The 27,790-nt window shown below is 36.8% G+C and overlaps 1 protein-coding gene across 1 annotated transcript in view; it reads left to right on the top strand.

The window, feature by feature from the left end:
• Positions 1–27,790, top strand: part of spegb (striated muscle enriched protein kinase b) — a 104,984-nt gene that overhangs the window by 20,256 nt on the left and 56,938 nt on the right. The window contains exons 2-4 of the mRNA XM_053627445.1: positions 25,001–25,043; positions 26,762–26,796; positions 27,772–27,790. The exon at positions 27,772–27,790 is cut by the window's right edge and continues 80 nt beyond it. Of these exons, the coding sequence (XP_053483420.1) occupies positions 25,001–25,043; positions 26,762–26,796; positions 27,772–27,790 (97 nt within the window). The remainder of the gene's footprint in view (positions 1–25,000; positions 25,044–26,761; positions 26,797–27,771) is intronic.

Raw genomic sequence — 27,790 nt, 5'->3', positions numbered from 1 at the left:
TCTTCATGTGTTTTTTGGTTGTTGTTTTTTTCTTTTCAAAAAACATGAGCACCATTATGGATCAGGACTATTTTCTCTCTATTTGATATAATGAGAGATTTAGTGTGAGTGTCTGTTTTGAGGAAAAACAGATTCAAGAGTTAATGAAAAACATCCTTTAATGTATATTTGCTCCTCATAATGGAGACAAATAGGTTAAAATAGTGTATTTCTTGTACATATGTGGGATCTGAAACATTTATTTTAGAAAGACTTTTGCATCCATCGTGATTTGTCCTCACTGACTGAACCCACTCTCTACCTCCCTTTTGTCCCTTTTGCTGTCTAGTTTTTCTGCTAATTGGTTGCACCTGTTCCTCATTTCCTACTTTCCATATTTGGTCAAAGCTTCCTATATTTGTCATTTCTACCTCTATTTAACACTTGGTTCTCCCAGTTCCTTTCAGTCTTATTTAACCCCTATGTACTCTGCTTATCACCTAAATAGTTTATTTTAATCTTATTTTTTTAGTTCTTTGTAGTTTATGAATTTTGATTTTCACATCCATATACTGTAAGTAACACTAACACATTAACTTATAATTATAAGTTATTATAAGTTAATATACTTATAATAATAACAAAATATTATAATTCTTGTTCTATATGTGGTGTCATTTTGTTATGAAATCCATGAATATCCATTACCAGGGCTTATATTTGGGAGCGCCATCTTTAGATTATTTGAACAGCAAGCAGAACTGTAAATGTAAATCATAGCATGGTCCAAAAGGTGATGATAATAAAAATGATTTCCACACTGCCTTATAGCTAACTGTTTTATTTCAAAATTAAGTATATTAATGCAGTCTAAATAAATTCATGCAAAATTTCTCTCTCTCTCTCTCTTTTTTTTTTCCAGTTTAAAGCCTTTGCACTACCATGTCTATGCCAGAAAAGAATTTTATATAATTTTGAAGCCAAATCCAATGAAGCAAGGAATACTGAAAACTTTGACCACCCAAGTGCATTAATTCAATAAAACCCTCAGGATAAAAAACATAAATAATGTTTTAATCACATTTTTACAGTACCCTATGTTGACAACTGTTCACACTTTGTTGACACTTATGAAAGAATTCAGGCACCAATGTTGCTAAACTCCAGTTTAACCACTGACCATTACACATTGTTGAATGGCAATAGCACCTATGGACAATATGCTTAGTATTATTCTTCATTTTATTCATTAAGTAAGGAATAAAACATGGCAGCTGTTATAGGAAATTAATCAGCACTGGTGTGGTGTGATGCGACTCTATATGAAGTTGAATTACTGACACCACCTTAAAGTTGATTATTTTCCTATAAAAGAACATCCTGAAGTGTTTTATTCCTCTTATACTTCAGCATTTTTTTTTAAAATAAAGTACTAGATCATACTTTTTCATCCTTTTATTTAATGCTGTGGAATGTCCACAATGCAAGTTACTTCCTGTTATTACTTATAGCTATTACAGCAGCTATTACAACAGTCGTCCCCTCACCAGTCTCTCGTTTTTTTCTCTACTGAAATTAATAAGACTAAATATGCAGCTTATGTTGCTAAGAAACCGCAAAGCATTAAATCCTCTAAAAAAAAAATAAAAAATCACCATCAAGGAAAACTTGGCATGGTTGGTGGTGCCAGATGGGCTGGTTTGAGTATTTCAGAACTGCTGACCTTCTTGGGATTTTCATGCATATCAGTCTCTAGAGTTTACAGTGAATGGTGAGGGGGAGGAAAAAAAAACAAAAACATACAGTTCTTTAGGCAGAAACCTCTTGTTGATAAGAGAATGGGCAGACCAGTTTGAGCTGACAGGAAGCCTGCAGTAACTCAAAGAATGGCTATTTACAATTGTGGTGAGCAGAAAAGCAGCTCAAAATGTACACCATACCAACGTCTGAGGCAGATGAGATTCAACAGCAGAACTCCACATCATGAAGATGAGAAACATTCATGAAGATTATAATCATTAGAATTATAGTCCAAATGCATGGGAGTATATAGGCAGACATAGAAATGGCAGGCAAATAAATACTCAAAACCACAGACAGAGGTCAAAACTCCCTCTCTAAGCAGGCAGCAGTAATAGCTTTTAGAGTAAACCACAGAAAAATGAGTTTATAGTTCACCTAATGTCTTCAGTATTGGCACAGACTGTATTATGCCTTAATAGGGCAGACGAAACAGACATGACTAGAACCACAAATGACTCAGTGCTATGCAACCAAAACAGTTTTGAACCAGACTTCAAAATGGCTGCAATCCCTCTGCAAAATATCATTATCACTACCCTGTTTTATCATCTGGCATGCCAAATAACTGACACGAAGTGTTGTTGAGAGCGTCGAGTTGTTGCTAGCTGCACTCTCAGCACAGAAGGAGGCTTTTAAAAGCTCACTTTCACTGCATTAAGGCGTCGCAGAGTCCCAGCCAAGCGCATGCGGTTCTCAGTCATCGTATTTCACATCAAGGCTGTTGCAAAAGTCATGGAATTGCAAGCACATGCCAACTGAAAAGAACAGAATCGCACTTTTGTCAGCAATTCCATTATTAACTTTGAACTAAGGTACTTCATTCAGTTTATAACATCAGTAACATGCAACCCCAATTCCGAAAAAGTAGGGGCAGTATGGAAAATGCAAAAAAAAGAGTAAAAAGAGTCATTTGAAAATTCAGTGCATCCTGTACTATATTGAAAACATATTATTAACACATTATTTGATGTTTTACTTTGTGAATTTCATTTATTTTTGAAAATATACACTCATTTCAAACCTGATGACTGCAACACACTCCAATAAGTTCAATTCAATTCAATTTCAATTCAATTTGATTTGTATAGCGCTTTTTACAATAGACATTGTCTCAAAGCAGCTTTACAGAAACATATAGACACGGTATACAGATTTTAAATGTACAAATTTATCCCAATTGAGCAAGCCGGTGGCGACGGTGGCAAGGAAAAACTCCCTAAGATGTTAAGAGGAAGAGGAAACCCTGAGAGGAACCAGACTCAGAAGGGAACCCATCCTCATCTGGGTTACAACGGATAGTGTAAAAAAGTTCATGATGGTTTTATATGAAGTTTGTTTGGCCTTAGAAGCAACCGTAGTCCCAGCAATCTGGAATTGGAGTAGATCAGCGCTCCATCCAGAGGAAGGACATCTGAAACGGATCAGGCAGGTCTGGAGAGCAGAAAGGATCAGGATCTCTAGTATCTCATAAAATCATGTGTGGCTCGACAAGTGGCTCAAAAGTTGAGACAGTCAAGTGTTCACCACTGTGTAACATAACCTTTTCTTTTAATAACACTTATTAAGAGCTTGGGTGCTGAGTGAAGACACCAGTTGGTTAAGTTTAGTAAGCAAAATTTTCTCCCATTTATCCATTATGCATTTCTTCAGCTGCGCACCTATACGGGGCCTTCGTTGCCTTATTTTGTGCTTGATAATGTGCTAGACATTCTCAATCAGAGGCAGGTCAGGACTGCAGGCAGGCCATGCTAGCATCCGCACTCTCTGCTTACACAACCATGCGCTTGTAACCCGGGCAGAATGTGGTTTAGCGTTGTCCTTCTCTGGATGGCAGTGTATGATGCTCCAAAATGTGTACATATCTTTCTGCATTAATGCTGCCCTCATAGATGTGCAAGTTACCCATGTCATGGGCACTGACTCACCCCCATACCATGACAGACGCTGGCTTTTGGACCTGACGCTGATAACAGCTTGAATGGTGCTTTTCTTCTTTGGCCCGGAGAACACGACGGCTGTTTTGTCCAAAAACTATTTGAAATGTTGACTCGTCTGACTACAAAATACAATTCCACTGTGCTACTGTCCATCTCAGATGAGACCGAGCTCAGAGAAGTCAGTGGTGCTTCTGGACAGTGTTGATGTATGGCTTCTGCTTTGCACAGTAAAGCATTAACTGTCATCTATGGATGCAGCGGTGAATGGTGTTGTCTAACACCAAGGTTTACCAAAGTATTCCCGAGCCCATGCCAGGATATCCATTACAGACTCATGACGGTTTTTAATACAGTGACGTCTGAGGGTTCGGAGATCACACGCATTCAGAAGTGGTTTTTGGCCTTGCCCTTTATGCACTGATATATTGAGATATTGTGCACTGTAGGTGAAATGCCCCAAATCCTACCAATTTGTCTTTGGGGAATGTGTTTTTCTCAAAGTGTTGGATTATTTGCTGATGCATCTGTTGGTAGATCGGCGAGCCTTGACCCATCTTGAAGGACTCGGCCTTTTTTGGAGGTTCCTTATATACCATGATTAGACGATTGCCTCACCTGTATCACATCACCTTCTTATTTCAGCTTGTCACATCACTATTACTCCTAAACTGCCCGTGTCCCAAATTTTTTTATAACGTGTTGCATGCGTCAATTTTAAAATAAATAAAAAAAAAAAAAAAACAACAACTATGCAGTTGACTAGGTAAAACATCAAATATCTTGTCTATACATTTATACAAGTACATTTACAAATCACTCCACTTTGTTTTTATTAGCATTTTCCATAGTGTCCCAACTTTTTCGGAATTGGGGCTGTAGATTGAGGGAAAGATAATAGCAGTATTGTATTCAAGTAACAGCACAGTTATGAAAAATGCCATATCTGTTTCCTGAGCATCTAACTGATTTAGTAGATCAGTGTGTATCCACTGCACTTTCCTCTAGTGTTCAGGTGATCCTGAACCTTCACTGTGTTGATTTTGTACATTAGGCTGATTGTCCAGGGTAAACAGCATAATGCCCTAAAAGTTCAGTTGGTGTTGGTTCCCAATGAGTGACCAAAGGATAAGAACAGTTTTAGTTTCCTGGTGCTAAAAGCATTATTACTTGCAAAAAGTGTTTTGCTATCTGGATGGGATAAATAGTGTCTTTCAAAAGCAGTAACTGTGACTGTTAGCACAGCACTCTACAAAACTGGCCCCACTATGATAGCAGGGCTCTGACTGCACGGCTAGGCGTATGTCTTTGTGATGGAAAACAAAGGAGATTAAAGGAGACGATTACTTTTAAGTGGTTGAGAAATGGCACAAAGTGCAGTATAGATGATGAAAAAGATGTGTGGGAGAGTGCAGTTGAGTGTAAGGAGGGGTGAGACAGGTGGAGAGAAAAAAGTAAATCGGAATGTTAAAAAAAAAACAAAAAAAAAAAACAGAGATTGCCAAGAGATTCTTATTTAGAGGTACGAACACCTGCAGTTTAGGCCTTTTTGATATGGCATTATGGCAGACATTTAAACATGACATGTCTCTGTTATCAAATAAAAAGTTATTTCACTTGATTGAGTTGCATCACACCGCCCCATTGTTGATAATTTTCCTACAACAGCACACCCTGCTATGATTTATTCCTTCCATAATGAATAAAATTAATAATAATAGTACTAAGACTATTGTCCATACGTGGCACTGCCATTCAACAATGTGTAATTGTCGAGGCTTGTGAATTCACAGGTCAAAGTTCACCTAGGAAATGAAAGGAACTATGAGCAAATGCACGGCTTTCATGTCCCACATCTGACCACTTTCAGTGACTCAGCTTTTCCACTTAGTGAATTTTGTTCACGGTTTTTCTGTCCACTGCTTTAGCTGAATAAAAATAAACAAACCGGAAAAACATGCCATTTTCAGGTGTCTCCCAAATCGCCGAAACTGCAGGTGTTAGCACCTCTACCTACTTAATTCAACATTCAACTGAATTAAGCTTTACACATCTCTTGGCAAATTTTGCTGTTTTTAACATTCATACTTTTCTTACTTTTTTCCCTCCACCTTACACATTTTCTCTCCTGCTCTTCCTTTCTACACCAGACATTTCCTTGCTGTTTTGTTTCTCTTGTTGCACATCTGCGAAAAAATAGCCACATCATCCACTGACATACACTTGGTTTTTTAAGGGGTTTGTTCCTCTCTCTCTCTCTCTCTCTCTCTCTCTCTCTCTCTCTCTCTCTGCCTGGTTGGCTTTTCTTGTTAGCGATGTTGGAACTCATGTAGTAGGATTACTGTGTGTTTGTGGAATGCCCACAAACTTAAAAAAAATGACTCTGAAAAATAGCTCAAGTGTTGAACAGGGGATTCTCAATTAAACACCATTATATAATTAGGGTTGTTTTTTTTTTGTGTGTGTATAAACATCCTGTTTTGTTTTTGAGTGTACTAAGCCAAAATCAGGACCTGCTGGGGGCAAAAAAAGGAAAGAAAAAAAATGGTTTCCTTCCTAATGGGATTTTGTCTAATGGTTTCTACTAAGCGTGTTCCTAACAGGGTCTAATGGATTTAATGATTTCCAAGAGGATATTCATTCCTAATTCTGTTCCACATCCAGGATTAATTCAGTGTGCACTTGCAGTGACAGAATTGTTGCATTTTAATCGAGTCTTTGTTTTTGTTTTTTTGGTTTACCTTTATTACTAATGTGAAATTATAACTGTCCATTAGGTCTATTTGATCAGCATTAAACCACAGATAACAGAAATATAAAACCATCAACTACAACCAGTTAAATGTTTAATGTTACCAGACTTTACACTGCGATAACCTGTTTAAGTAGCAATCACAGTGGATTTTTTATTTTATTTTTATATTTATTTTTTCACAGGGGTGGAGCAAAATGAGGTGATTATAGATAGTCCTGGTGGAACATGTTTTTGGAGGGAAGGTACTGCTTAAGTGCTAAGAACCATTTACTTATTAGATATTATGCTGACTAAGGAACAGAAAAAGGAAGAAAAAAGCAAAGAAAAAAGAAAGATGACACTAGCCCCACACTTGCTTTTTTAATTTATTTTCTGTTGGCCCACACTTCCAAAACAGGCAATATTTAAAACAATACATAACAGCCAGTCCACCTTACATGATGTTTTTGGACAATGGGAGGAAACCGGAGAACCACAGCAACATCTGTATATTGAAACTTTTTCAAATTAAATATGCTTACAAATTAAATATGCTTACATTTGTGAAATGTGGATAGATACAGTAAATGTAGTTCTGTGTATATGTTTATGCCATTTTCAGTATATAATCTATCATAAATCCAACAATTTTATCAAAATTTTGAGAACTTCCTCTGTAAAAAAGCTTCCAAATAGGGCTAGGAATGATAATGTAAAATTCCATGAATTCAGGTCATGCAGCTCAGAAGCTCAAACAGGAGAAATTATTATTACTAATGATTACACCCATTGTAAAGAACCAAGGCGAAGAAGCGAGACAATCTTATAGTTTCTAGGGTTTTCTTTAACAGAATGATGCCTTGCTTGGAGTATAAATAAAAAAACACACAAACACACACACACACTCTGATCTCTGATCTATTAAGGATCGCTTTCCTTGCTGGTCACTTCAATGCTGTCTGTGCTCTTACACCATTAGCTCCCCAGCCTCTCTTACTGTAAGGAATGATGAAGTAGCACTTGTTTTTTTTTTTTTTTGCCAGAGTATATCCAGTGCTAAAGAGATTAGTGTGGGGTGTTTGGCAGAATGGGAGCTGTGTGCTAACGGGAGTGCAGCAGTGAAGTCTGGATTGGGTTTTCCCAGAGTGCGTTCCCGTCAGTATCAGCATTTACTGACTCGAATTTCCCTCAGTGCTCGTTTTATTTATTTCATTATTTCCATCCATTTACCGTACCACTTATCCTACACACAGTTGCGGGGGAGCCTGGAGCCTATCCCAGGATTGGTGCACGAGGTTGGGGACCCCCCAGACGAAGGGGCAGCCCATCACAGCATACAATCGTACACACATTCACACACTGCGGCAATTTGGAACTGACAATCAGCCTACAACGCATGTCTTTGGATTGGAGTGAGTATCCAAAGAAAACCCCTGAAGCACAGGGAGAGGATGCAAACTCTGCGCACACAGGTTGGAGGTGGGATTTGAACCCCCAACCCTGGGGATGTGAGGCAAATGTGGAACCACTATTTATTTATTTATTTGTTTGTTTGTTTATTCATCTCAGAGTTATCAAACAGCAGAGAAGATATCAGGATAATTTCCACATTTCTGTGTTTAAGAGGCAGATTTTTCTTCAAATTATTGATTGGAGATCGGTACAGATGCTCATCCAAACGCAGAACTATCCTTACCATGGCTGAGTCCCTGTGTAAATTTCTCTCTACTGAAAAAATCCAGCTACAGCACCTTCTGCCAAAACACAGGCCAAGCTGGACAAGCTGGTAGACCATCTTTGCCAGCTGGATATTTTCCAGCACCCTAATTACTGTTTTAAATTGGTTGATACATTTTTCTTTTTAGATTTTTCTAATTGCCTTCCTGTACTTAAACAAAAAACAACTTCTCCATGATGTTGCATTAGTAGCAATAATTTAGAAATTACCAGCTTGACCAGCTCAGCCTGTGTTTTGTAGCCGGTAACTGGTAGCTAGCTTTTTCATGAAGGGAGATTCTCTGAAAGTTCTCGGATGTGGCGCATTGGCATAACTGTACATCACAATATTTTTTGTGTCTCTGTATCATCTCAGAGAACCTGATTGTCAGTAGCATATTGCTCAGAGGATAAGGCAAGTTAGTTTTGTGTTAATGCTTCTAAGCTGTTTGCAACCCTAACAAATATGGGTATGCCCATGACATCACTTACCACCATGACATCACATTCCCAAGCCGCATACAATTCTACTACAGGGCTTTCCTATGATCCAAGAGGGTTCCAAGGTGAAACCTTTAGGAATTAAAGAGTCCTTAACTATCTTAACTAAACCTTAACTAAAGAAAACCTCAATAACACCCTTTTCATAAATGAGTTCTACTCAAAAACTTACATCTTACCAAGAGAAAATATCTTGACTATAATCTAATTTATCTAGTATTTCCTATAATAAGATAATTATTGTTCTACTCTTGTTCTATTGGTAGACCATTTTTGTTTCTTTCTAGAAATAAATGCTTTTAATGAGCAAAAAAATATCTGCAGTAGAACAAGACTATTTGAAACTTGAAATGAATAATAAAAAGTCTTGAAATAGGTTGAACAATTTTATATTTTTGTTTGTAGTAATCATAATAATAGGAAGATATTTTCACTTGCTAAGATTGCTAAGAAGCCCTCTGTTGAAGAAGAACGGAAGAACTGTTAAGAATACAACACAGATAGTTCTAAAAATGCATTGTTGTTTTCTTTGTCAAGTGTCTAATATTATAGACTAGCCATTTGGCGATGGGAATAATAAAAATTTGTGGTTTCGGTATTTATTACCACATGCTGCCACATCATTTTGACTGGTGGAAAGGTGCTAAAAACCTCAGATTTATGCCCTTTGTTTGTCTTGTTTTGAGTTTCAGAGATTGAAAAAAAAAAGAGTATGTGCTGTGCAAAGTGGGTGTAGTATGTGTGTATGATATATCTCTGCATGTGCTTGACTAATGACCCACTAGCCACTCACACCATCTTAGACACCCTTAGACACCCACAGAGCATTACAATTGCTATGCAAATGTTATGCTAACACAATGGCTAAACAAAAAATCAATTACGTATGAATAACTTGCTGTTGCTATTATGAATTATGTCCCATAATTGGCATAAAACTATTACACATACACACAGGAACACACTACATGAAGAACAGATAGGAAACAAGTAGTGATTGCTTTTTATTTTTTTGTTTATTTTTTTATTTTTTAATCATGATGTGTCTCTTCTTTAAAACCATACAAAATGTACACTTCTGTCTTCCCTTAGTATTGGTATTGACTGGTCAATGTCTGCTCAGTTTACTTACTTTGTTTTAATTTATTTACTATTTACTTCTCATCCAAAGACATTTTATTAGACTTTGTTCATGTTTATGACACCCGGTAACACACCGATGTCGTTTTACAGATGTATCAGTGAAGCACAGTTTACTGTACATAAATTAGCCCCAATGCACACAAAATCTCACTCGATATGACTGTCAGTGATAGGCTGGATGAATCAACAGTCTAGGCTAGAAAGAAATCAGCCCCAGCCTCACTTCTACACACCATTCTCTGCATTTTTATTTATTAATGCTGGTGGTGTTCATTCTATTGGTTCCACAAAAGTAAAAAAAAAAAAGAAAAAAAAATCCACTTTAAGTCATATTTAACAGCAAATAAGACAATGTGGAGGCTAAAACATAGCTTTGTTTTTATATTTTTTTTCTTTAAAACAGGGAGAGCTTAGCCCTGCTAGCCCATTTGTGCTCACATATACACCACTGACGCAACACTGAGTCACCATGCATTGTCTCTCACACACATATGTACACACACACACTGAGTAGCATTCCCTTAAAAAACATAAAGTCACACTCACCACTAAAGTGTCAGAAGCATAATTTATATGTTTTTGTTCTTGGTGTTCTTTTAGTGATTACATTATGCTTTTAAGACCGCATGCATTTCACTGGATGACTCCCTGGGGTGAAGCCACTGAGCCTGAGAGCACCAGTGTGTCAGATTTGGAGCACCACTTACTTACCACTTGACTAGAAGGCACGACTCCTGTACAATGTCTTCAGCGGTTAATCATACCGCCTTTCTACCACTGATTTCAGGCTACCAGTGGAGGGTTGACGACGATCAGATTGGTTGGTTTACTCAGAAAATGCATCCGGCATTTGAGACATGATTCAGCCTCCAAACAGTCTGGTCTCAGAGGCAGTCACATTGCAGCTTGGCTTCTCTTTTTCTCTTCCCTTCTCTCTATCTCTCATTATCTCTATGATTTAATCAGTGGACTCATAAAGCTAGAGGTAGTTAGCTCTATGTAATTTCTGTAAGAATTTTTTTGTTTGTTTGTTTGCCATAACCAATTTCCACAGCAGTTCATTTCTTCGCATTTGTACCAGAGTACCACCATGCTAATGAGGTGAAGCCTGCCGACTGTATTCTTTAGTTAAGCTCTATACTTGTGTGTCTTTTTCCTTCTTTAACTCTTTATTCTAAGCTATTTTGACTATTCTGAACTCATACAGCTTCTAAAGAGAAGAAGGTTATGTAAAAAAAGTACACATGTAGATGAGTCAGTGGTACATGCATCAGCTCATCAGTACTTTAGTCACAATGACAGCAGTTGTTAATCTTCTCCCACGCTGTAGAACTAAAGCAATAGGCTTGGCTGGAGTGAACCAGGTCAGGTGTTTTAGCATTCATTCTCTATCTCCCGGGTGCACATATGTGACAGGTGTAAACCACATAAACGTGTCATCTTCCCTGCCTGGCACTTGTTCAGATCGAGCTCAAGGCTGTGATTGCACCTGGGCCAAATCAATATCAGTCAGGAGGAAAGCATCACTGGCTCACCAAATGATCAATTCCTCCCTCTCTCCCTTTCTATCTCTCTCTCTCTCTCTCTCTCTCTCTCTCTCTCTCTTTCTCTCTCTCTCTCTCTCTCTCTCTCTCTCTCTCAGAGTGAAAGAGAGGTCAGGGAATAGAGGAATGAGAGATAGAGCTCTTTGGGTCATCCGGCAGTATAGGAATCCTGTTAGCCCCCTGCTAGTTCACTTTTTTTCAATACTGGTTTCCAATCCTCCTCCACTCAATAAGCACTGATCCTCAGACTTGGTCTACTCTATTCTGCTGTGTTTGGAGCTGGACTGGAAGAACCTATGTTGAGAACTGAGGTTTTGATCCTCTCACTTCCGATGTAGCTTAATAAACCATCTCAGCAATGGTCACGCTGTTTTAAGCAAGGGTGGCTTGTATAAATGGGCTAGCAGGGCTTTCAGCATTTTCAAAACATTTTCAACATCAATAAAATATTTTAGTTTTGGCCATTTACATCATATTATTGGCTGTAAACAATTGACTAGAGGTGGATTTAAAAAAAAATAAATAAATAAAATTTAAGAGTTTTGTGCTACTAAGTGCAACAGCGCCACCGATGGTCATAAGAGGCGTACACAGAACAGTATTAAGAAGCAAAGCTGAGGCTGATTTCTTTCTAGCACAGATTGTAGAGTCATGCAGCCTATCAGTGACATTTGTGTCAGCTGATTACACAGATTGAACCACCCCCTAGATTTGATTTCTATTTATTAGACATCGACAGCAGTGATGAGACAGTCACAGGTGTATTGAACATGAACACGGTGGATTATTTACTCTATCGTCCTGTTTTCCACAAAATGCCTTTAGAAGAAACTATGAGTAGATAGACTAAGGACACATTGTCCAATAAAAGTACAGATTACACAAAAGGACAAATGGCTTAGATTAGTGGATTTTGGTTTGAATGAAATGGTTATTTTGAAACATTTAAGTTTACAGTGTAGTGTACAGTGTAGTGTAGTACACAGTAGAGCATTACAAACTTGAAACTTGAAAAATCTATATAATAAATAAAGCTGCTTATCTGTCTTTAAGTGTGTTTCTATGTATAACCATTCTTATTATGCCATCAATGAGACCTGTTGATATAATGTATTGCTCAACCCTAATAGTTTCACTGTCAAGTTAATGTTAGATTTTAGATTTGATCCCCCCTCAAGAATATTTCTGCAGCTTAATGTGATCAGTATACCACTAGAAATATACAAAATTTATGCTACTTTTGACTCCGAATCTGTGGGGGGAAAGGTTTTCAGGGATTTTCAATGTAAAAAAAATGAGTAATTGCAGATTATAAAATCGTAAAACAATTTAAATCCCAGGAACAATGATTAATGCTATTTACTCCATTGTAAATGTACCTTATTTCCCTGTATTTCTGAGACGTTTACTGCATTGGTTACACACTATTAATTAAAAGGCATCTCTCTCTTCGACTACTGGATATAAAATATGAATCTGCTGATCCGATAACAGAGCCGGGCTATTAGCTGCTCAAAGATGTGTGGCTTGAGTTTTGATTATGGCATATGGAGACCTTGCTTTGGTGTGGCTTCAGTGTTTTGTGATAGAGGGCAAGATTTGGTTTGTGCAAGGATGACGAGGTGTTTATTAAACAAATGAAACAAGTAAATGGTTAAATATATAAAATAAATAAAAAAGAGCCAGGAGAAGCAGGTGACTAGATGTCATTTTTTATCCAGACATGTCCTCTTTAGAAGGCCTAAATTATTAGTCTCTTTAATATCTCAAAATATTTGACAGCCAGGATGATGGAGCAGAACCACATTTAGACTGACCGGTAAGCACCTAACATGTCCAAACAGAGATGTACGTTTACAGATGAGTCATAAAGAAATAGTCCATAAGTTAGATATAGATGCTGAAGTCATAGTATGAAGTTTAATGAAAAATTAACAAGTGTAATAAAAGTTTTGAATTTCTTTAATTTGGAAAGCAAAAACATAACCATATGGTGGCACAGCATGTAGTGTTGATGCCTCACAGCTCCAGGATCGGATCCTGAGCTCCACTTACTGTCTGTGTGGAGTTGCGTATGTTCTCCAAGTGGGTTTCTTGTTCTCTAGTTTTGTTTTACCTCACAAAATTATCTCTAAATTGTAAAGGTGTGAAAGAGGGTGTGAAGGTCTCTGATGCCCTGCCATGACTAGGATAAAGCAGTTACTGGCAATAGATAAGATGACATAAGATAAGACAATTGATCGTGAATGAAACGTTCTGCCAACTTGCTCAAGACAATACGAATAACCCGAGACATCTGCAATTAAATGGAAAATAAGACTAACTCATGGCTTCTACTGGACACTACAGAGTATTTAAACGTATCTTGTAGCTCATGCTATGTTCATCTTTAAAGATATTCTTCATTACTAGAGTTCTTTATTGTACCAAAGCTAAAAAAAAAAGGTCTTTCCAGGAAGGTACCCGAAACTAGACTTTAAAATTGTTTTAGGCAAAACCCAGTGTTGACCAAAAAGGTATTTTCATATTTTATTTCCACTGGATGTTCTCATTATTCATTCCGCCCATGTGTTCACACTCTCCTTGCTCTGTTGTAATGTTCTCCTGTGGGTTGTCTGTGCAGAACGTAGATGCACTCATGCAGGCAGCAGGTGTGTACTGGAAAACTGAGCATGTAAATCCAGGGCATAATTAAACACTATGGAAGCAGTGTTGCAGGATGGGAGTGCATTTTATTGACAAAACCAATATGCCCTCTCTATTACACACGTACATCCTGAGCAGATCTCTGACTAGGAGGAAAAACAGGGATATGTTTTCTTGGCTTATTCATTTAAATGTGTTCATTTTCTTTGTTCTACACACAGTATCTAATCATGTCTGTACTGCTGTGGATTGTTTCGCTCAGTCTGATCTGTAGATATTTATCAATAATTAAAAAACAAAACATCTACAGTAGAAATAGATTTAACTTAATCTTATATTTGGTTTATGGTAATCGTATTATAAGAAATACTAGATAAATGTGACTATATTTTATAAGATATTTTTACTTACTAAGATGTCTTTTTTTTTGCAGTGCGCATTATTTAATATTAGTTCATTATTTATGATTTTGTGAGGAAAACTAAAGAATTATAGTATGCACATGTGGAAGGTCAAAATGCAGTGAATAATGACAGAATTATTTGCTTTATTAGACTTGTTTATGAGTAAAATCTAGTTTCAATCACATCTATGATTTTACTGTTCAAATTTGCAAAAATTGGTATCATTAAATGGCAGAAATTTGTATCTAAGACTAATAAAAACATGACAAACAGTACACATGTCATTAGTTACCCAGTCAAGATGGTTTAAGAAGAAAGAGCAGTTTAGCACACAGTATGTTTGCATTTTTTCAAAATGAAAGTAACATGGTTTTTACTTTAAAGTGTAGCTAAAGTAAAATTAGATTTTACTATTTTATTTTACATGGCCTTGAAGATCTGAGGTGTGAATACAAATGCAAAAGGAATGTACAAACTGCTGTGAGATAGGGCTCCAGCTTATTTACTAGCATGAAGCAAAGTATAGATCGTGAGCTGAGGCTGGATGTAACAGTGGTGGGAAGTTCATAGAGAAACAAAATAAAGGAAATATAGGAGCATGAGTTGGAGTGGGAGTAAGGAGGATTGAGCTATAAAAGAGTTACATATTGATGTTCTTCAAATAATCCTTTCCAATTTTGCATCACATTTCTGGATTTAAGTGGAACAAAACTCTACACTTTTTGAAAAAAAAAAAAAAAAGGGTTCCTTAAGGCTTCTGTAGATAGTTGCTTAGCTATTTGCTTCATCAAGCCTTTTTGCGCGGAACTCTCTCTGATTGGGAAGCACTCACTTGTAAGGTTTTATACAGATCCTTTCCTTTCCACTCTGGAAAGCCAGAAGATTTTCCACAGTGGCAAACCAAAGAAACCTTAAGATTTCTAGATTTCTAGATTTTGAAATTCGCTAACCAAGGTTTTGATGTTGCTGTATTTTCAATATCAAATAAATAAATAAATTATACCATGACCTGATTTTATATATATATATATATATATATATATATATATATATATATATATATATATATATATATATATATATATATAATTTACTTCAGTATTTATTTTATGTTCTCCTAATCATGGCTAGTTACAATTGTCCGATAGTGAGCTAACATAGTGTTAGATAAAGAAAGACTACTTGCATATTAAAATTCTAACCTAGTGTCTGTTCAGAGATAAGTGTGTATTCAATATCAATAAATTAGGTGTACCAAACAATCATAAAAAAAGAAGAATTATATCTTACCATGGTTGTGAGGTAAAAATGAGGATCCACTCATTTTGAATCATTTGGCGCACTTGAGCATGTTCAGAGTAAAAATCTAATGTGGATTACTTATGAAACGGGACAAATAACAGACAATATTTATGTTTGAAGTATTCTAGTTTCAATGAAACACCAGGGGACCTGTTTTTTTGGGGGGGGCCTTATAGGAGGTACCTTAATGCTTATGGGACCCCCCAATTTGAACACTGCATAAGACCCCACACAGACATGATGAAAAAAATCTTAAGGGTTTTAGATGTATCTTTTTTTCCCAATATGTATGCTGTCACTGCAAAATTCTTTGTTGTTTCATATTTTATTTATTAAAAAAATATGGAAAATAGGAAAAATGGTATGAGTATGAAGATCTGACACTAAAAACAAATGGTTCTTCAATGGTTCTTGGGAAAGTTAAGGGGCCTTATGTTTTTTAATTTTTTTTTTTTTTTAATGAGTTTTACTTTGAATCATCTCTGACAGGGGATACCGTTGTTGTAGGGTTCTACATACAACCTTTAAGTGTTTCCCCACTGAGAAAACTGAACCCTTAACCATTTAATGCATACCTTGGGTCACTGGTGAACCATGATCTCATTTCCCCCCTCCACCTTGTCTATTATTTTAATTATTTATTTATTTTCAGATAGATCCCCACTTCTCTAGTATTCATTAAGCATTGTGCTATGAACAAATGATCAAATACCAAAAGCACAACACTATAAGAATTCATTTGCAATTTATTTGTTTGCGATCAATATTCTGCAATATTTAGTTAAATAAGTGTTTAGTTTATTCTAGTGCTTCTCGAAATATCTATAAAAATAACTATAGAAAAAAAATATCCTTTAAGGGTTCTTTGGTAGTTAAAGACATGGCTTCTTAAAAGGGTTCTACATGGAATTCTTTCTGATAGGGAGGGGTCTACAGAGAACCTTTAAAGGTTCCCTTCAGTGGAACAATCAGTGTCGAGTTAATCTTTTTTTCTGTTTGTGCCCATCATCGAGAAACGAAGGAAAATATGGCAAACCTGATGCTTTGGTAAAAATTGCCACTGTTGATTGCTATTTAAGTAAAACATAACAATTGCCTAGAGACTGCTGGGACATCATGGGCACTGATTCTGAGCATATTACACAGGCTGTGGGTGAGAAGGCTAAGTCTCTCGCTCTCTCTCTCTCTCTCTCTCTCTCTCTCTCTCTCTCTCTCTCTTTTTCTCTCTCTCACACACACACACACACACACACACATATACAGCTTCACTTGGATACACAATTGGGGTGGAAGTAGGGGAGAGAAGGGAGGGGTATAAAGAAGAATAATGAAGACAGAAGAACGAAATGCTTTGCCAGTCTGCATCTCTCCATGATGCTCTCTTTAGGGCTGACTCATTCTCTCCCTCTCTGTTTAGCTCTCTCTCTCTCTTTCTCTGTAAAGCAGGGTAGGATTGCACGTATGCTATCCCTCCCCCCTCTCTCATCTCTCATCTCTCTCTCTCTCTCTGTGGTGGTGCTATTGTCTGAGCAGGCTCTCCTGTGTTGGTTATACAGCACAGCTCTGTGCTCAGTGTTGATGGTTTAGTTCCAGCTTTGACGCCACTCACCTTGAGTGGGACTCCTGAACATTAAATCTCTCAGGAGCTTTAGAGGAGAGCAGGCAGTGCCATCTGTCAAGGTTTCTATCTTTTTTTTTTTTTTTTGGTATTATTCTTTTTCCGAGCTGTGATCTTTTCTTCTCTGCAGTTTGACTCGTATCCTAAACTGAAAGATGGTCCAGTCTTTTGTGCGATCCCTTGTTTAAGTTTTAACTGAAGGAGGACTCAAGTTCTGAGAGAAGAACGGAAAATTTTATCATTTTTTTTTTTTACAAAATGTTTTTCTCTCAGAACAAAATGACATTTGCTCAAGCCAACTGAGAACAACTCATTTTCTTCTCCCAAGTATCACTTCGTCTCAGATCGACACTGGATCCTGGTAATGCTTTTATTGATGTGATCGGGTCAGCGCCAGGTCTAACTGTGAATCCCCAGGTCTCAGAAACCCCGGGCTCCCCCAAACGCAAGAGAAGACCAGGATTACTCCAGACCATGAAGAAAATCTGGTCCAAGAAACGCTTCCAGGTCAGTCCTGCATGCCTCTTCCTTTAAACTTCCTCTCTATCTATTTGACTTAGAAGTGTTTTGATGTCACAGCTTAACCTATATGTGCTATGTTCGTCATTCGGTGTGTGTAGCCTGTGTGATCTTTGCCCTAGTTTTAGTTCCCTTTATGGGGATACACCATGATACGATGTGACTGATGAGCCCCACCCTTCATCTGTAAACAAAGTGACAGTGCATACATGATCACACACCAATGAAAATGCAATTCATTATTTTTCTTTTGCATGATGGACAGTGGGTAATGAGAGCTTGTCTTGCACATGTCTTGTTCTATGGAGGTGCTTTTGAGTAATAAAAATGGTTGGGTTCTAACAGCAAGCAGAAAAATCATCAGTCAATTATGCAAAATTGTGGAATTATACTTATTCCAGGTTTTTTTTTTTTTTTTTTTTTTTTTTTTTTCGCTTAAGTATAAACTACAAACAATATAAGCATTGGATATTTATAAGGCTCTGCATTTTTAAGGGCCACCACAGAAAGGGAGTAACATATGGCAAATCAGCATGTAGGTTATTACAGGTCAAAGACTAATAAAGCAAAATTGCATGTAACAGCAATCTCATTATCCCTTATGGTGCAGATTGTTTCGGGGGGTTTTGTTTGTTTGTTTGTTTGTTTTGTTTTTCCATTTGAATCAACCAACTAGAATGCACAATACATTATTCGTAAGAAATCATTTATTTTACGAAGAAAGTGTGGATTAATAATAGTCATCTAACCTTATTTTACTGATCAAATGCAATATTTCCTAGTTGTAACTGGGCCTAGTGCAGCATCAATGCTGTACGATCAATCAGTAATTCTTTTGTTCTGTTATCCATGAAGGATCCATGAAGGCACTCTTCTCTATGCTCTAGTGTTAGATCAATATTACAAAGAGGGGGAAAACGGTGTCCGTGCCACACTACAAGTCAGGAAACAAAACACGCAGAAACAAAGATAGAAAAGATAGACAGCAAACCAAGACACTTTATCTTCAGCCAAATCTGAAAAGCAGGATATTTCCACACTTTCATCTTTTCTTCAGAACACACCGACATTTCACAGATGAGATGTGCAAACGTGATGTGTTCCCTTTTTCCTTGGCTCTCAGGGCTATTATGGAAATCAGTGGGAAAGCGGATGTGATGGACAGAGAAGGGCAGAGGAGGAAATATGGGGTGGGTGAAAAGGAGAGATAATTGGATCTTTAGTCTGCAGACGGAGGCAGACAGGTGGAGAAAGGATGAGATTAAGAGATGGGGATTGCAAAGACACCACTGTTACTATATGTTCCAGCTTTGTAAAACCGAACATTAATAGCACTTATTCTTCACTTCACATTTGATAGTGTTAATAATGACTGGAGCATGATTAAGCCCAGTCATGTAAGTTACCTGTATAGACATGTTAGTGTTTCTACTATTATAGAAACACTGATTGCAATTAAATCCATCCATCCATCTTCTATACCCCTTGTCCTTTTCAGGGTCACAGGGAAACCTGGAGCCTATCCCAGGGAGCATGGGGCACAAGGCAGGGTACACCCTGGACAGGGTGGCAATCCATCGCGGAGCAATTGCATTTAAAAGCACAATTTAAAAAAGTATCAGATTTTGACAATTGTTACTTTTAAAGATGTGTGTAAACAGCATACTGGAATATTTTAAATTGGATTAAAGCTCCCCAGGCAAAAAAAAAAAAAAAAAAAAAAAACCAAAACAAATCTGAAACCATAAAAAAGCTTCAATACATGTTTACCATTTATATTAAAAAAAAAAAAAAAAAAAAATTGTGGCAGAAACTTTCGATTATAATTCAAATTATTCCTTTATTGCTGGGTTTATTTGCAGGTTGCAAATTGACTAGAGGTTCATATGTCATGTAGTTACAAAGAAATCCACTTATTGTCTGACTAATGTATTGTAGCCCCAGAATTTTTCCATTATTAAATTACCAATAATGATAACTCAAAATTACTGACAAGTAAAGATAAACACCTGAATTATTGCCAAAATCAGATATTCTACATAGAAACTGTAAGGATCCAGATATAAATCTATTCACTGATGACCAGTATTTAATCCAGTATTCTTTTCTGATGAAAAACTGTCACCACTGGTCCAAACAATTTAGGTGAAAAATAATCATGTCAATGAACTAGATTTTCTCCCTCTCTGATTTAACCGAAATGTACATATTTGGCTTGATACGCTGTTAATAAACCTACTGGCATAACCAGACCCAGTAAGAGATCCATAAAGAACAACAGTGTGTGATAACTATAAGGAGAGGGTGTGATATGAGTCTGGCCTCCATTGCTAACTTCAGCTGCTGACTCGAGATCAACCACAATGAGCAAGCACCCTGGGTGACTGCGGGGGATGTGCAATCCAAAGTGTTAAGTGACTCATTTACCACATGGCAGCTGTGTGTGTGATGAAAGTTGGTTGGACAAGAATTAAATGGCTTACAGGACTCACAAAGCCGAATTTAAACGAGACATCACATGCTCGAGACCTAGAGCGATTTATGCAATGGTAATATAAATATGCAACTGTAATGATATTTTTAACAAGTGACCAGAGACCAAATTTTCCAGCTCTTCTGTTCACTGTGATTTTTGTTTAGACAAAGCTCTGGTATGAACTCCTATGATTTTGGAGCTCTTCAAGGTGCTCGCTGTATTTAAATAAAATTTAAAAAATCGAATCTTTCCACAACAGTCATCTTGATTTTTGGAGGAAGCATCATTAATATGCAAACGTCAGTAAATGTAATGTTGAGAAGTAGGGATGCATCGATACCATCGATACCTGTTGTTTGGTACCAATACTGACACCAAAATGAGCAACCTTCTAAGTATTAAGGAATCAACGATGTCATAGAACTTTCTATTTAGCTCTATTTATATTTCCCAGTCTATTTATGTGTCTATGCACATACTATACTAGGCTCATTCCTTATAAATTCTTTATAAATGAATTACATTAGCTAGCTAGGTAGATCGAGTTCAGCTGCAGTGGAGAAGCTCTTCAGAAAAGTGATTCTGTACAGCTTTAAGTAAAGTACACTTTACTGTCATCAATGCACCCAATGCGAACGATAGTTTATGATCATCAATAGCAACATACTAGGCAAGACTGTTCTTTTCACTCACCAAGTATTATCTGTAGACATTTCTCTCACCGAGTTAGCATTTGCTGCAGTATTTCCTTGCTGCCATGTGCTGGTAGTAATGAATTCCTAGTGCTGAGTTTTGTTTGAGATGTTTTACCAGGTTACTTGTATTGTAGGAAGATGCTGTAGTTCCTTCTCTTGATGTTTCATAGAGAACAGTTCACAGTTTGCTTTGCTTTGATTGGTGTCATTAATCATGGAATACGTCCTTGTCAGTTCATGTTGTCTCTACACTGGCATGGCGACGTACCCTAGAATTACATCAAACAGTTTCACATTAGGACAGAGGTTGGTATCAGAGCAATTTTTCCAAGTATGAGTAAATGAGCACGATAGCAGATGGATACCCGATACTAATATTGATGTCAATAACAATGCATTCATATTGAGAAGCTATCCACAACCTCAGCTCTGCAGAAAAGGCTTTATTTATTTGTTCAAATAGATTCAATGCGATTAAAAAGAATGACTTTTTTTTTTTTAAATGTAAGTCAAAATCTACTTCATTGTCATAATGTATACTGCATAATGAAATAAGGTAGAAAGCCCTTCAGTGCTACATTACACACTGAAAATTACAACAATGTTTATTTAAGTGAGAACAAAAGCATAACTTACAACCCCAATGTAGAAACCTAAACAGGATTGGAAAAAAAAACACCAACAACAACTGGCACAATAGTGCAAACAGTCCAAGTAACTGATTATACTCTGCAATCATCAAAATAATTGAATTAGAAACACACCATTTTGTTTTAAAGTTCGATATGCCTACCATCACACGGTCCACTGATTTACCAACTAAACCCCAAAGCTAATTTTCTTTTCTTTATTTCTTTGGACCACAGCCTGTTTGACTTTTCATCCTCATCTTGTTAGTTCTATTCCGATTTTCTTCCCAATTATGCCAGCTCAATAGTTTATTGCACTTTCTGGGCTGTATTTCTACAGTAGATAATGAGCCAAAACTGTCCTTTTTCGCATTCATTTCCCTAGTGCATCCTAATACTCAGTGACTGAATGTCAACACCATATAGTGGACATGGCCTGTTTACTCATATCTGACCCAGAAAGGCGAACGTGGCTGTGTTCTTCGAGGCACAGATGGCAGGCTGGAGATCCTCGCTGGGCAGCCAGCTCTTGGCTAGCTGAGCCTATCGGTCTTTGGCTGTGTTCACTAGATGGGTGTTAGTTTGGAAAATGTAACAGGAGCTAGTTGTTCTCTGTTAGATGGGGATTTCAGAACGTCTTGGGACAAAGGAACAATATCAGAAAAACATGAATCAGAGATACAATGCTGACATCATACAAACCCTCACACATTTCACACATTACCACCAACATATTATTACACCGAAGCATGATGACGTTTCCCAGTTATCGTCAAAGAGCAAATGATTATCATTCATAACTATCTGAGTCTCATAATGCTCTCTGATGTGGATTGGCTCGATTATTTTTGGATGAAGAATAACTGAATAACTTTCTTGCTCAATATTTATCATTGACAAATATGATTACTTGGGCCAACAGTGGAAAAACTGAGCTTTTGCTTTAAAGTTAAAGCTTTTTACTTTAACAAACTCCACAAATTATGATTGCTTAGATTATTCCGCATACACATTAATTCACATACATTAGAGCTTATCAAATAAAAACAATCTTCATCCATAGCATCTACATGCTCAGTTAAAGATGTAAGATTGTATAACAAATACAGATGCAAGAAAAAATCATCCAGCCTGATCATCTGAAAATCGTTTCTGAATATTTCGCATTACGATCTGAGTCACCATCATTTGCCATTTGCACACTATGTGGCATGTCATTATTTGTTCACAGATTGGACTAATTGAGGCGCCAGAAGAATGTCTCTCGTGTATTATGCATGCTACTTGCTCTCTCGAGTGCTACTTGGTTTTTCAACCTCATAAAGATGCTAAACATGGGAAATAATGAAAAATTACCTTGTAATATATCACTATGAATCCCACTCTGTTCATTAATTATTCAGAGATTTTTAAAGGCCCATAAATGCCCATCCAAATAGATCGGATCTCGTATTAACCTATAACACCAAACATTGTGCCACATGTCAGGATGTGATGGAGGAGGAATATTCTAAAGGTGTCAGGACCCCCCCCCCCAAAAAAAAACACATGACACACCTTGTTGCTCTGAACAAACTCTTATTTCTGTCAGTGTTTAATGTATGACTCCTGATTTTAAGCTTTCCTTCCTTTCCTTCTTCTCCTAATACCCTCTAGCACTGCCGCTCCATCCATAAGCCTCTGCCACTGTGACAGATACCATCCATAACTAATGCTATTAGTTAACCTTATTCTTGGGAGAAGGGCAGAAATCTCGGATGCCGAAGACATTGCGAGTGCATCTCTTTCACCATGGCTAATGAATTGGGAGTGACAGGAGGCATGCCGATCCCAGCCTGCGTATCCCCTGCCTCAGCCACAACCTCCATATCACCTTATTTATTGCCTTAAATTGCTATTAGCCAGGAGAATTGCAGAGGCAGGTTACACAATACATTACAATAAAAAAAAAAAGAATGATATGCCACAAACCACATATCTGATGTAGCCAGACAAGGTTAAAAAAAAAAACAATCTTTTAAACAATTTAGGATCCTGTTAGTGCACCCATTACACTACACTCTAATAAAAAAGGATATTAACTGTTCCAGCACCATGGATATTACTGTTCCTTCTCCCTGAGGTGGTACCATCAAGTATATACCTTTTGTACCTTTCATTTGTATCTTTTACTCAGAAAGATCCATGTAGTATATCTGTATAGCTTTTTGTATCTCATTATGGTCCATTTATGTAACTCAAATCATTTTAAACATGCACTATATCCACATTTCTTGGACAAAGATGCATATTAAAGGTACAGAAGGTGTACCCTTGAAGGTACCACCCCAGCAACAAGAAAGTGTGGATTCTTAATAGTTTAGCACAATTATTTCTGAGAGTCTACCATTCTCTGTCTTCTCCATCCTTTTTGATTACGATAAGGATGTTTAAGAATGTTTAGACAGAGCATAGATATTTTAAGAGACATTGTAGGTGTAGCTGGTCCAAATATCAACCCAATTTATGAGCCTCTTGGTCACCAACTGCCCCAATTTCACATTTAAATCTAGGCTAATAGGACAATGACAGACCCACAACAAAGTAAAAGCCATGCTTAAAATGGTGGCTGCTTGAGCTTTATTTTTCTTCTAACTTTTTTGCTTCAAACATTCAGTACCTTGCATAAGTATTCACCACCCTTGAACATTTCCATGTTTAGGAGTGTTGCAACCTGGAACTTAAACCGACTTGGTCATGAATCTACACAAAACGCTCATAAAAGTTAAGTTGGTAGGGAAAAAAATGATCTAGTTTGGAAAATTATTTACAAATGAAAGAAGCAAAAGTTGTGGTTGCATAAGGATTCAACCCTGTTGGTGTAAAACTCCTAAATTAGTTCTGTTGCCAAGTTGCCACCCGAAGTCACATAATTAGATGAATGGAGCTAAATTGTGTGCAATTAAATTGTTTCATGATCTCAATATACACAGTGCACCTGTTCCTAGAGAACCTACCTCAACAAACAGCATCACGAAGATTAACAAGTCCGGAACAAAGTTCTAGAAAATCAATCAGAGGTGTTTACTTAACATTTCATGGAGCACTATTAAGTCTATTATTGTGTAATTGAATTTAAAAGATTTCAGTTAAGTCCATTTCAATTCCAGGTTATAACACTACAAATGTAGAAAAGTTCAAGCGTGGTGAACACTTACGGCAGGCACTGTAGTTGTCCTGACACTTCTTCTGTTTATATGTGCATGTGCTTTTTTTTCAATCATCTGATTTGTCATGATTTGCTTAAACATTCTGATCTCCCTCGTGTTGAACTGTGTTCACTGAAATGCTTTTTCTCTCTCTCTCTTTTTATTTCAGAAAACTGGACACTCAAACCGAACATTTGGGCGGTTTACCCATGGTGTGTTTGGTTTTATAGATAACAGGTTATTACAAAAAGAGATTTTACAATCACATCATGGAGTCTGTCGGTGATCGTAGAGTTTGGTTTGTGCTTGAGATTGAGGATGCATTTTAGCTAGAAGTATTAAATGCTGTCCATAAAAACACACACAAGGACCTTGAGTGGTCTTGCACAACAGTTATAGTACCAATCGAAGTTGTGCACATTTTTATGTTTTTCTGCAAAAAATAAAAAATAAAAAAATAAAAAGTAGGTACCCGGTGGAGCTCATGAAGAGCTTGATAGTGAGCTGATGATCTGATTTAATAGGATTGGGGGGAAAAAAGATAAGCATTCTAGGCTGTCTTTTTGTTCTAGTGCACATCTAAGATCATGCTCAAAGTCTAATTATAATGACATTCACTCCAGAATATTATCATATGTATATGCCATGTTTTTAATAACGTGTGATAAATGACAGAAAAAAAAAACACAAATCTGAATTGAGCATCAAGCCATCCTTTATTCTTCTACTTTAGTTGGCACCTGAACGAATATTTAATAGCGCTACTTGTGTCTTATCGTGCCACTGCTGGAAAGCCTCTACTTAACCATGTACTATTAACCATGTAATACAGATACACAGCAGATAATGAGATAATTCAGTATAATGTATTCTCTGCATCAAAATGAGCTTCACCATGTATACAGTTTCTCCAGCAAGCATCCTTCATCTTATTGCTGACCATGTTTGTGTTATTTTATGAAATGTCATAGTATATGATTGATATTTTATGTGTTTTTAATAAATCTGTTTTTGGTTGGATTGAATTATCATTTTTCATTTGTGTTGTGCTTGATGTTATGGGGATGGGATTACTATGTTGGTGCCTTTTTCATTGCATTTGTGGTGCGTGTGTGTGTGTTTGAGAGGGAGAGAGAGTGCGAGACAGAGAGAGAGAGAGAGAAAGAAAGGGCAGTCATGCACCAGAGAAAAATCTGTCAGAGAGAGTTCTGATTAAGTGAGAACTGACAATACCTCAATTTAGCCGACACATCCTAGGCCAAATGAATAATGAATACTGAATAATTTTGCACAATGACTTGCATTTAATCTACTCCGTTAGATAGAAACGAGGCATTCATTTTCACAATGAAAACCAAATCATTGCTCTGATTAACAGCCTAATTAATTTTACAATGTTTTTTTTTTTTTTTTTTTTTACCTTGCTTTACAGTGACCTTAAGAACACTTAACCTAAAGTGTACATTCATTCAGACATGAACTGTCTCACCTTAAATTAGATTTTTGAGTGGATATGCTGTAGCATCTATCCGTTACAAGACAAATATGTGTATTAGGGAGACTGGAATGATGAATGTGTCAGTTTTTTAGTGCTGTGATATCTGAACAATCAGCCTTGGACAACTATACAACATCCATACTTCCCATTGGGTGTTTATAAAAAAAAAAAAAAGAAAAGAAAAAAAAAAGAAAACTAGCCTCCAGTAAAATATAGGCAACAATATATATTTTTAATACAGTTCTGATGCAAACCCATATGTGTCAGCATAAAGGCTATCAGTGACAGTGTTAGGAAATAAATGCATGCTCAGCAGTTTTATTTTTTTAAACCAGGGATTGGGAGTGTGTGTGACTGATTCACTGGGGGTGGGACTGGTTTCTATAGTAACAGTGCATTCCTGTTTTCCTCTCCCCTCTGCCACTATGGAAGCGAAGTATTTCGCTCGTGCAGGAAACAGAGTTATGGTAAAGCCTTTTTCTCACTTTTGCACCTTTTTAAACCGTCTAGCACATTGTAGGTCTTTGTCACCCATTTAAATTCATCCTCTGCTTTCCTGTACTTGGTTCCTAGTGAGGTTCTGTTATTTTTTCATTCGTATATATATATATATATATATATATATATATATATATATATATATATATATATAGAGAGAGAGAGAGAGAGAGAGAGAGAGAGAGAGAGAGAGAGAGAGAGAGTTTGCTCAATATACAGCAGAACCGGACAATGCACATATATGTATATATATATATATATATATATATATATATATATATAATATATATATGTGTGTGTGTGTGTATATATATCTTGTGTGTGTATGTGTGTATATATATATATATATATATATACACACACACACAAGATATATATATACATATATATATATATATCTTATATATCTCAATATCTTGAGAGAGAGAGAGAGAGAGAGAGAGAGAGAGAGAGAGACTGTTGTAAATGAAAATACCAGGATATCAGCAGTTTATGAAATACTCAAATCAGCCTGTCTGACACCAACAACCAAGCCATGGTTAAAGTTACAGAGATGATACTTTTTCCCCATTCTGATGTTTGATGTGAACATTAACTGAATCTCTTGACCTGTATCGGCATGATTTTATGCACTGTGCCGCTGCCACATGATTGGCTGATTGGATGACTGCATAAATGTTCCTAAAAAAGTGGATGGCGAATGTATAGTTCTCTTTAGAAATAAAAGCTGTGCATTGTCTGGTTCTCCTATACATTTTTTTTTTTTTGCAAAACTGGAACAACATAAGTTCCTAGAAGAGTGAAATCTCACATAGAAACACAGAGCAGCCTCAGCTGCTGAGTTAATTTTATTTGTTGGTGTTATTTTCCTACTTGATTGCACTTATCATTTCAGCCTGGCAGGTTTTGGATTTCAGTGTGATTGGCTTGTTTCTCACCTGCAGACTCTGAAACCACGGAGGA

This window comes from Ictalurus furcatus, chromosome 6 (genome assembly GCF_023375685.1).
Source record: "Ictalurus furcatus strain D&B chromosome 6, Billie_1.0, whole genome shotgun sequence".
Lineage (NCBI taxonomy): Eukaryota > Metazoa > Chordata > Actinopteri > Siluriformes > Ictaluridae > Ictalurus > Ictalurus furcatus.
This window is presented reverse-complemented; position numbering and strand designations above follow the sequence as displayed.